This window comes from Eubalaena glacialis, chromosome 4, assembly GCF_028564815.1.
Source record: "Eubalaena glacialis isolate mEubGla1 chromosome 4, mEubGla1.1.hap2.+ XY, whole genome shotgun sequence".
Lineage (NCBI taxonomy): Eukaryota > Metazoa > Chordata > Mammalia > Artiodactyla > Balaenidae > Eubalaena > Eubalaena glacialis.
The window spans coordinates 54,595,826-54,607,578 of NC_083719.1; the positions used below are offsets into that span (position 1 = coordinate 54,595,826).

Below are 11,753 nucleotides of genomic sequence, written 5' to 3' on the forward strand. Positions count from 1 at the left end.
TGCAGGGTGGCTCTGCCGGGCTCTCCTGTGACACCTGCGGGGCTGTCTGTGCTGGTATGTGGGAGGAGGTGGACGCGAGCAAGGCACGGTGTTCTGGGCAGCTCTGAGAGGTTCAGGCCTTTACAAGCAAGGCTTTGATTCTATTTTTTGCTGAACTAGCTCAGCCACTTCCTGTGTTTGGCAGCGCCTAGTGCCTCGCTGCACTGTGGCCACTTGAGCCCCGCGAGCCTGCGAGCCGCGCGCCGCCGCAGCCGGTTCGAGAGCCTATTTTAGGTCCCCTGACAATGGCCTTCTCACTTCCTCGGCGAGGAGGAGGAGGAGGACCCGGGCTGGCACTGGCCACTTGTTAACGATGATGACAACTTCGACTTGGACTTGGGCTCCCCTCCCCCACCCGAAATCCCTAGCTCAGCAAATATTTGAACCTGCCCAAGTTAATCATGAAGCCGCGATCGTTATCTGAGAGGGACGTGCGAGCGCCCGGGCTCCTTCCCTCCCCGGCGCAGCCTCGGCCCCGGCGCGCGGCCGGCTTCGGCTTCTGCACGGGCGGCGGGCGCTGAGCTGCGCTGCTGCCGGCGGTGCGTGCGAGGCTCGGGGTCCTGCGCCGCACAGGCTGGAGGAATCGCTTTTTGGATTTTTTTTTTTTTTTTTCCATTGTCGGATACAGGCATTTCTAAGGGAAACCGTTGAAATGCATAACCTGCAAAGTAAGTTGCCTTTCGTTTGGGCACTGCTCTGCCCCTTGGCTGTTCATTTCTGCAGTTTGTCGTGTGTGTGTGTGTGTGTGTGTGTGTGTGTGTGTGTGTGTGTCAGGGAGAGAGGGAGAGATAGTAAGTAAGCGCTGCCTGGGGAGGGCAGATGAGAGATTAGGGGAGACACTCCCCCATTTCCTCGAGGGGCACAATGTGAGGGAAAGATGGGGCTTCGGTTGGAAATGGCGAAGGAGGAAATTACCAAGTGCTGGTCTGGAAGTTGGGGCCTGGCCAGGCCTGGGAGAGACGTGGAAAGTCACCTGTCTCCCTGCCCTCCTCCCGGGGTCTACCACATGGGTTCCAGCAGCAGGACCGGTTTGCACCAAATGCTCCCAAAGGCATGGGGGACGGGTCCCCTCCGGGCTGTCGCGCTGTCCACAGCTGCTGGGAGGACTTGGGTTAACATTTGTATTAAATTAAGATTTTTTTTTTCTGAATCTTTTCTGAGGACATATCCCCACCACCAGCATTTTTCTTTGCATTTAGGGTTACTTCAGCCTTTAGGCAAAGAGAGCCTGTGAGTTGGGAGAGGGTGGGAGAGTATAGGTTGAATCTGCCTTCCTCCTTAGTGGGAAAATGAATTAAACTGGAAGAGAGACACGTGAACAGTGCTCAGAGGCTGTCTTGCCTTTGCTCTATTTCTATATATTTTATGATGCCAAATTTGACAGAACGTCTAAGAATAAATTTCAAGGGCTTCTGTGTTCTTTAAATTGTCACAGAAATATGTGACATGCACATGTACGTAGATCACACAGCCCACTCTAGTTTTTTAAATTAACTACATTTACATGGGTGGGGGGAGCCTTTTCTCCCTTCCTCCCCTCTCACTGTAGGAGAACTAACATTAATTTAGATTTATAGGGGAATTTATTTCTTCACATTAAATACTGCTAAGAAGGAATAATAACATTTCTTCCCAAAGTGAGGCATTTGAGATGGAGAGGACAAAAGCTCCCCCCTCTGTACACACACACAAGTGATTACATCACCCCCCCCCAAGCAGTATTTAGCCCAGTAAATCTGAAGATGGGCTCATCAATGAGAAATACTTAGCAAAGATAGCTCTGCCTGTACTCTGCATTCTGATATATGGCCTCTCTTTTTTTTGGATTTTCATTCCATATTCTATAGTTTTAACTGCAGTGTTTAATAGAGATTTTTGCCTCTACATTTTTTTAATTGTGCTTTCTATAATGTAGCACGTTTGTGACAGTGTATAAGTTCTGAGTTTGCAGTGAATTATGGAGGACTGAAATTAAATATCCAGAGTTCTTGATCCTTCCTGCTTTTAATATATAACATCGGAGGCATTTTAGGACTGTAAAATATATCTTGAGTATACTATTTGGATGCCTTTGTAAGATTTTTAAACCAAGAAATGACCGGGCTATCTATAAACCCAGATGCACTAGGAGGAAAAAAAAAAAAAAAAAAAAAAAGCTACGTGCCGCAGCGTATCAGCTTTTGTCAACCTGCCAAGAGCGGAGCGTACCATGCTGCACGGAGCAATAAAAAAGGAATTAGAAAACTCACGGCTAGAGAAGAACAGTCAGATTAAACACCTTTTTGAAACGAAGAGCGTGTATACATTGCAGTTCTGTTAAATGCAGGATCTTCGTGAGATTGGGGCTGTGTTAAGGCTGGTAGAGAAGAGAAATGATGAAGCAGGAGTGGTCTGGTGACATTTTTCTGACTTGATTGGCTGGAGTGTGTGATGTCATAGGTTACAGTGCAGCCCCTTATAGGTTTTGAAATGAATTCCAAGACACCATTACAAAGAAAGCCGGACTCTTTTCTTATAACTGAGCTCAGCCAAGGAAACTCTCGCACAAATGTACAACACTGTTTGGAATATGGAAGACCTGGATTTAGAATATGCTAAGCCAGATATAAATTGTGGCACAGACTTGATGTTTTATATAGAAATGGATCCACCAGGTAATACTGCAGTATTCTTGTGGAAAGCTGGTTAATGTTGTGGCATTTAATTTTTTTGACAACTACGGTTAACGGCTCCTCTTTGGAGGTCTGTTTTTATTCATTTGTTCTAATTTAATGAGGAGTTTGCTCATAGCGTGAAAATGAAACAAATGGTTTGACTGCCTGTGGAAGCAAGTCAGGCTGTGTGGGGTAAATGCTTATTCTCAGTTGAATGGATATAAATTGGACTCCAGTTTTTCACTGGTGTGTTTTGTTACTCGAGCTCATTTGCTGTTTGGGGTATATTGTTGTATGTCGTTCCTTTAATGAAAAGGATGCAACCTTGGTGCTGCTTTCTCTGTTGACAGTGGATGAGGACAGTGTGGCACTTGGCAGTGATAACACTGGGTACTTTAGAAAGCATGTACCAGTGCTGCTGTCGAATGTAGCAGTGATTGCAACTCAGTGCTAGGTGCCCTGAAACTACTCTGAATCAAATGTTGAGACTTTGTCTGCTCTCTCTTTTATTAAGATACTGCAGTGAGAGACGTTGGCTTCCCATTAATTGCGTCTCGGTCTTTATAAAAATATACCTGCTAGACTCCTGAAATAATTTTTGCTTAAAATAATAACAGTGCTTTAAAACTTATGACTTAGAATTTAGCTAGACATCCTAGACTTATTTGGCTTTCTCAATTATTTTCGCCTTCCTCCCAATTAAGAAATTCAGAAACACTGCAGTCTTTCTTTATTTGTCACCAGTTGGTACATGAATACTGATTTGACATTGAGGAAGAGGGATATGGTTTTTAATCACTCTTGGCATAATATAGAGCACAGTTATCCAATAGAATATTATCATGAATACTAAAGAGATTGAGGTCACAGAGGAGTTTCTTAAAGTGGCTTTTGGCAGAACAGTGCCTGAAATACTAAGATTAGAGAAACCCAATTCCGCCTCTTAAAACATATTCCTGTAGATGAGCTTTTTTATTACCGCAGCAGCATTTGTGGAGGACAGAAACCAAATTTGTCTTTTATAATTAAATAAGAGGAGGAAATTAAAACCAAGCCATGTGATTCCTCCTGCTATTCTCTTTGTGGTCTCTTACTTCAGATAGATTTGACCAGATATGAAACTTTAATTCAACTCAAACCTGAAAGTAGAAAATGTCATGACTGACTGACTGACTCTGGATTTACTTTGAAATTCATTCACATGGCCAGCCCATTTTATTTGTTGGTCTCTAAGCGCTTCTCTTTTTTTCAATTATGGTCTATAGTCAAAGAAATATTTCTTTTTTTTTTTTTTTTTTTTTAAGAAAAGGTTCATGGACTCGTGCATTATTGCTGTGTTTCACGGTTGAAAATGTTACTTATCTAAAGGAACTTGGGTCGACTTTTAAACGTTTATTTGTAGTTGGGACTGCAAAAAACTTTTTCTTTCTCCTTCATCTACAGCACTGCCTCCTAAACCACCAAAACCCACTACTGTAGCCAACAACGGTATGAATAACAATATGTCCTTACAAGATGCTGAATGGTACTGGGGAGATATTTCGAGGTAAGGCTACAGAGACTCTTTGAGTTTTTCACCAGAGCTAGGGAGTTTTAGATGAAGAGAAAGAAAAGCAAAACGCACCAGCTTGCTAAGTTCCATTTTTAGGCTATCATCCAACATAAGCATGAAGCACAGTTGGTTCCCTTCCAAAGACGACCACAGAAGTCACTGAGCTCTGGGGAATTGTGGGTGCTGGATGCCACAGGAAATTAAATACCCGAGAAGTTTCATTACTGACAGAGCTGTCAGGGGGGCAGCAGGGTGAAGTGGCACTGCCTCAAGGCAGAGTGTAAAAAGTCAGTCACTCTCTTTATTAGACAAAAACTCTAAGAATTAATGTTGTTATCAGCTTAAAGTGGCATTTCTAGTCTAAGCTTTTTTTTTTTTTTTTTTTTTTTTTGAGGGGAATGAAGAGTTGGGAGGAAACCTTTTGGGGATCACGACTTTCTGTGCTGATTTGTCAGAGTGACTTGTGTGTTAAAATTCTTAAGCTCTGAAAATACAATTAAGAAAATGTAACACGAGAATCACCAAATCCACTAGGTGAGCATTGTCTCATGTTCTTTTCACTTCAGGGAAGAAGTGAATGAAAAACTTCGAGATACAGCTGATGGGACCTTTTTGGTACGAGATGCATCTACTAAAATGCATGGTGATTATACTCTTACACTAAGGTGAGTTAGGGCGTGTGGCTAAAATTGGCGTGTTAAAGGTGATGGGAGAACATGCTTTTTTTTTTTTTTTTTAAAAGAGAATTCTAATGCCATTGTTTTTATATTGCATTTGCAGGAAAGGAGGAAATAACAAATTAATCAAAATATTTCACCGAGATGGGAAATATGGCTTCTCTGACCCATTAACCTTCAACTCTGTGGTTGAACTAATAAACCACTACCGGAATGAATCTCTAGCTCAGTATAATCCCAAACTGGATGTGAAATTACTTTATCCAGTATCCAAATACCAACAGGTAATCACATACTCATGTTAATATTTTAAAAAGATACTTTTAATGATGTTTAGAAAATATTTTGAAGCAGATGAATTGCATGTACTCAAGCTTGAAAAACTTTCAAACTGTGTAATTTTGTGATCACAAGTGTATAGTGGCTCAATAAAATACTTTCACAAAATAAATGACCATTGTTTGAGGATTTTCCCATGTCAGATAAGTACCTTATCAACTGAATTTATATTTTTTCCATTTTCTTCTAATCCTTCCAGGATCAAGTTGTCAAAGAAGATAATATTGAAGCTGTAGGGAAAAAATTACATGAATATAACACTCAATTTCAAGAAAAAAGTCGGGAATATGATAGATTATATGAAGATTATACCCGTACTTCCCAGGTGAGTTTTCTTTGAAAATCACATTAAAGTTGTAGAGCTCTTAGTTACTAGAAGCTAATGCATGTTATATTCAGCTTCAGAGAAAGAATTTAAAAGGTTGAGTTTTTGCCAATAATAAAGTGAGGAGAGAGATCATTTATTTGTGAATCGTTGATTATTCTAATAATTACTTACTATAAACCTTTTAAATGAAGCCTGTAAGTATCAGGATAATAAAGTAAGTAAGTTGGATTGGCATAACTGCAGATTGAAGAATTCTTTTTGGAGTGGAAGCTAATAATAACTGGAAATTCCACAGACTTGTCTAATCTCTGAAATGGGGATTTAACCCTGATATGCCCTTACTATGAAAGGTTGAGGCTACATTTACTGCCTTGTTTTCCTAGAGGCTTTAATCTCCTCTAGGCCATCACGTATCTGGGACCGCCAGAGGGAGCAGAAGAATGGCATAAACTGCTGATAAAGTGGAATGGTTTTTAAAAGAGATGAAAACTGTAGAAAACTGTCAAGCAGTCATCTTCCGTAGACTGGGAAAATTCTCCAAAGGAAATGTGTGCTTCTGTGATACTATTTTAAGGGGTTTTATGAATTTGAGTCCCACCTTGCTAACAAAATACTTGCGTGCCAGATAGTAGCGCCGATCAAATGTCCCGGTAGTGTCTTGCCATAAGAAGTTGTCTTTCTTTTCTGTGAAAGGAATGACCTTGTCGTATTAAAATTGTGTTGCAGGAAATCCAAATGAAAAGAACAGCTATTGAAGCATTTAATGAAACCATAAAAATATTTGAAGAACAGTGCCAAACCCAGGAGCGGTACAGCAAAGAATACATAGAAAAGTTTAAACGTGAAGGCAATGAGAAGGAAATCCAAAGGTTGGTGACCCAGGAGGGTTTCCATTGCCCACGTGCTAGCGATCACCACAATTCTCTTAAACTGTTTAAAGGTGACCACGCTTTCTGTGAAATGACAGGGAGAGAAAGCATTCTTTACCTGAGGAAAACTGCTGGGAATCAATACTGCAACCTTGGGGGAACTTTCATGATGCTCCAGGTAATTGTGGATGCATTTCTCTTGCCTGCAGGATTATGCATAATTATGAAAAGTTAAAGTCTCGAATCAGCGAAATTGTCGACAGCAGAAGGAGACTGGAGGAGGACTTGAAGAAGCAGGCTGCCGAGTATCGTGAGATTGACAAACGGATGAACAGCATTAAACCGGACCTCATTCAACTGAGAAAGACAAGAGACCAATACTTGATGTACGTACTGGAAATGGAACCCTGCACGTGCATGACTGGTAATTGCAAAAATCAAGGATAGGTTCTTAACGCATTTTCCTTTTAAACCTCTTTTCCAGGTGGTTGACTCAGAAAGGTGTTCGGCAGAAGAAGCTGAACGAGTGGCTGGGCAATGAAAACACTGAAGAGTAAGTAGTTAGTTAGCACAGATGGGAGGTAGCGAGGGTGTTTTTTGATTTAAGGAAAATGCACAACTTGCTTCGTTTGCAGAGCAAGTGAGGAATGGAACGTCTCGTAGGAGAAAATGTTATCAGTCTCATTAACCAGCATGTTAAAAAAGGAAAGTTTAGCAAAGGAGAATGCAGATTTCCTTTTCCCCCCATAGGGCTTTGAAGTGACATTGTGTCCGTGATGACGTCCTGGAACCGTCTAGAAAAATCCCATGTTTTGGGACCAATGTGGGCGGGGGGAGGGGGGTTGTTGGGGGAGACAACCCTGTTTAACATATTTTTAAAGCTTAAGTATATGTTTTGTTTCAATTATTTGAGAACTGGTGTTCCTCCTAGTCAATCAATTTCCTGATCTAAACTGGACAAACGGGATTGTTTAATACCTTGCTCTCTGCCGCAGGTAGCTGAGCATAGGTGCTGACTTGAAAACAGGAAGAGTATCACTTAGTGCTACTAAAACTCTTTGTTCGGGGGGGGGGGGGGGTTGGGGTTGAAGGCTAAACTCAATGAGGAAACTCAGGCCAGAGAAGCTGGTTGAGACAGACCTGCAATTGCTGGCCTGACTTGCTTGGAGGAGGGGCAGGAACTAGATCGAAGTGAGGAGAGGGGCCCTTTCTCAGAGGGGCAGGCTGGTGGCTGCCATGTACTTCATTTAGAAACCTTCTCTTCTACCTTTTTAGCCAATATTCGCTGGTGGAAGATGATGAGGATTTGCCCCACCATGATGAGAAGACGTGGAATGTTGGAAGCAGCAACCGAAACAAAGCCGAAAACCTGTTGCGAGGGAAACGAGATGGCACTTTTCTTGTCCGGGAAAGCAGTAAACAGGGCTGCTACGCGTGCTCAGTAGTGTATGTACCTCCAACCAATTATTTGTCTCGTCAGACATCTCAAGGAGGTGTTTCATTCATTCAGCCAGCCAACCGTGCGGGCAAGGATTTGGAAACGTTCTAATCTTTAAGTGTTACAGTAGTACAAGGGTGGAGAAGAGGAAATCAAACCTAATATTTTCAATTCTAGGCAGGAATAGCTGTCGAATAGAAAGAAACCTGCTGTTTAGGTGGAAGACTAGGGCTTGGGAGAAGTCTTATTATTTTTCTTTTTCCTCTTTTAAATGGAAATAAATAGCCACACTTGCTGCTTTTTGGGGGGCTTCTGTATAGTTAGAATCTGAGGTGATTCACATGGAAGCACCACCCACAGGTAAGGTCCCCATCAGGGACAGGTCAAAACAGTAAGAGAAAGGACCCTGGTCACTGTCCCTGAGATAAGTACACCCAAGAGAAGTCATTTCCATCCTATGGCCTATTTTCCTTTGTTTATGTAATAGTTTGGGGGCACTTTGAAGAGTGAGGTTGGATCACTGACATTATTTCAGAGACGGAATGTCCTCTAGGAGAGAAAGGGCCTCCAAGTATTTTATAGCCCGTCATCGCCGTCCATTTAAGCAGAGAAATATTGCTACAGGAAAGAAGTGAGAACTTTGAGTGAGGACAAGGGAATAGGAGAATAGCGAGTAGATGGAGAGGTATGTGGATGATTCCAGGCCTGCCTGAAAGGAGGAATCCTGTTAATAATTGTAACAGGATTGTACAATTATGATTATTGTAATTGTAATAGTACCAGTACCACTCTGGTTGGGCAGCAGCACTCATAGTAATGGCTGAAGTCACCACCCGTTGCCTGCTCACCGCGTTCTAGGCATCCAGCAAGCCCCTCCCATACAGCGCCTCATTTCTCAAAGCTCCCCTCTTTCTTACAGATAGATAGGTTACTACTGTCTCCCTTTTAATCCATGCATGACAATCCAGTGGCTCAGTGAAGCTGGGTTACCTCCCGAAGTTACTCAGTCAGTAAGTGACAAGGGACAACTCCACGAGTCTAGGGCTCCCCCAGGACTGGTCCCCATGTGGAGGCTGGCCTGCATCGGGGATTTTCACGATGCTTTTACCAAAAAACGCCTCATCCTGGCCCAGCTCACCCAGGCCCATGTGCTCTCTCTCCGTGTGCAGGGTGGACGGTGAGGTCAAGCACTGCGTCATCAACAAGACGGCCACGGGCTATGGCTTCGCCGAGCCCTACAACCTGTACAGCTCCCTGAAGGAACTGGTGCTCCACTACCAACACACGTCCCTCGTGCAGCACAACGACTCCCTCAACGTCACACTAGCCTACCCGGTGTACGCGCAGCAGCGGCGATGAAGGGCCGCCCTCCCGCCTGCTCCTCACCTTCAGCTCCCCGAGGCCTCCAGCAAGCACAGGGCTCCCCTGCAGCCTGACCTGGGAACTGAGCTGCGGACACCCAGCCGCCTGTCTTCAGATGTGACTCGAGCTTTCGGTCACACGGCAGTAGGGGAAGACACATACGCGGCGGGCTCGCACTGGGCGACGACCACCACCATTCCTCGTCTGGAGTGCTTAATTAGCCTTCCTTTCTTTCCTCTTTCTTTCTTTTTGGTTTTGTTTTTTGGATTAATTTAAAGAAGTCACAACCACACACGACACCAAGAGAAAAAGAAATGCAAAAATCTCTGCGTGCAGGGACAAAGAGGCCTTTAACCATGGTGCTTGTTCGTGCTTTCAGAAGCTTTACCAGCTCAAGAGTTGGGACCTTGGAGACCGGAGCGGGGATGGGCTGACGAGCCCTGGCCTGGGGTCGCTCGGTCCAGCCTGGGTGGTGCCGTGCACGGTGGCCCCAGACACATCGCACTGTGGATTATTTCATTTTCTAACGAAATGAACCGATATGTAGCAGAAAGGCACTTCCGCTCACAGGGGACAGACACTTTGGGGAACGTCCGCTCATGTACGTTCAGAGGAAATTCTGTTTGTTGTAGCAAAGTGCCAGAAAGTGTTTCGTTAAAACTCTACAAACCAAGAAAACCCACCAACGGAAAAATGGAGCTTGGAAAATAGGACTTCAAAATGACATTTAGTATATAAAATATGTACATAATATTGAATGACTGACTAACTATCAAATAGATGGATTTGTATCAATACCAAATAGCTTCTGTTTTGTTGTGCTGAAGGCTAAATTCACAGTGCTATGCAATTCTTAATTTTCATCGTTGTTACCTGTTTTAAACGTACCTTCAGAATAAGCTTCCCCTGCCCCAATTTTTGTTGCTTGAAAATACTGTCCCTGATTTTTTTTTTTGTTAATATTCATTTTGTTACTTGTTACCTTTTTTTTTTTTAAAGACGAAATGTACAGGATGCCAGTTTAAAAAAAAAAATGGCTTCAGATTTAAAACTATTAAATATTTTACAGTTTTTCTTGTACAGAGTACTTGGCTGTTAGCCCAAGGTTAAAAAGTTCATAACAGATTTTTTTTTTTGGACTAAATGTTTTGTTGGGCAGTGCCTGATAAGCTTCAAAGCTGCTTTATTCAATAAAAAAAAGAGAAAGATATATGAATATGACAAAGTAAAGTATGGCTGAGTTCAACAATGTTGTTTCAAGACTTAAGATACGGTACCTGGCAATGTTTGTTTCATAAAGAATTGTGAACTTCTTGAATCTAGGGAGGGGAATGTAGCAAAGGGATGTACAGGTGGGGGGGGGAGGGGTGGCAGGATGGCATGCACTTTCTCTTTCTTGTGATTACAGAGAAGTGGATCACTGCAAAGTGAAGTCTTTTCCCACTTTGATCTGCTACTTTACTTACTATACCCTCATGACAGTTACAAACCTACCGGAATGCTAGGTCTTTCTTAGGAAGGCAGGCAGGCAGGGTCCTGGAGCAGTGTTCACCCTTGTTGGAAACACTGATTTCAAAGTATCATTGCTGCATTTAGAAAACCTGTCTGTCTCTCTTTAACTTTAGACTACCCGTTAAAAACCAACCAACATCCATTGTAGAAAAAGCATGATCTGAAAAGATGATATTTTTATCTGGATATCTGCTATTTTCCTAGCTTTCCATTCAACTTCTTAGATCAGAAAGCAAACAGACATGGTCATAACCGTTCCTGCCCTGATTGTGGGGAGCTTGTTCAAGTCATGGCCATTGTAGGAATCATAGTAACAGTCCTCATTCATTCACCCAGATAATTGTATGTGTTACACTTCACTGTGGGGAAAAGGAAGGAGTTGTTAGAGTATTCTTTCCACTGAAGGCAACAGCAAGAGATCTCTCTCCCCAATTTACATATGCAAAAGCCTTTGGGTTCAGTGGGAACTGTACCTGTGGTGGGAGGAATAAAGGGAAGATTAAAATGGACTCTTAACAACTTCAGTTTTCCTTGCTCAATATTAGATTCACCACAGCTTTATTCCTCTTTCCTTCAACTACTGGGGGTGGGGGGAGCGGTAAGGGGGTTTTGTTTTGTTCTTTAAATGTTCCTTTTAAAATTCTTTTGAAAGAATCAGTCTAGTGGCTGACTTAATCAACTGTAGAATGTATTTTTTTTTTTTTTTCCTTTTTACATGAAGCTACTCATATCAGTAGCAATAGTCAGTCTTACAGCCGGACTGTCAGCCCTCAAACTTGACTGTACTGACCTGACCATCTCCCTCACATCTCCAGACAGTTGATGATTCCCCTGGTTTTATTCTCCGAGTGTCTCCTTTACAACTATCCTTCCACGTCATACAGAAGCCCAACCATTAGTTAATAGTAGTTTATCAACTAGGTTTTGTGGTTTTTTTTTTTAGTAGCACATCCATGTATGCTATTAAGGAACTTTAATTTCTA

The 11,753-nt window shown here is 42.6% G+C and overlaps 1 protein-coding gene across 4 annotated transcripts in view; it reads left to right on the forward strand.

Moving 5' to 3' along the window:
* Positions 1 to 10,411, forward strand: part of PIK3R1 (phosphoinositide-3-kinase regulatory subunit 1) — an 81,551-nt gene extending 71,140 nt beyond the window's left edge. For 2 of the 4 annotated variants that reach the window (XM_061189324.1, XM_061189322.1), the window contains 9 exons: positions 4,137 to 4,239; positions 4,812 to 4,910; positions 5,026 to 5,206; positions 5,461 to 5,586; positions 6,316 to 6,458; positions 6,668 to 6,844; positions 6,943 to 7,011; positions 7,734 to 7,904; positions 9,066 to 10,411. In XM_061189324.1, the coding sequence (XP_061045307.1) occupies positions 4,137 to 4,239; positions 4,812 to 4,910; positions 5,026 to 5,206; positions 5,461 to 5,586; positions 6,316 to 6,458; positions 6,668 to 6,844; positions 6,943 to 7,011; positions 7,734 to 7,904; positions 9,066 to 9,255 (1,259 nt within the window). In that variant the 3' untranslated portion in view covers positions 9,256 to 10,411. Of the gene's footprint in view, positions 1 to 220; positions 708 to 2,542; positions 2,694 to 4,136; positions 4,240 to 4,811; positions 4,911 to 5,025; positions 5,207 to 5,460; positions 5,587 to 6,315; positions 6,459 to 6,667; positions 6,845 to 6,942; positions 7,012 to 7,733; positions 7,905 to 9,065 lie in introns of those variants that run through there. The other 2 variants (XM_061189326.1, XM_061189325.1) reach the window with 2 other exon arrangements.
* The last annotated feature ends 1,342 nt before the right edge of the window (positions 10,412 to 11,753 follow it).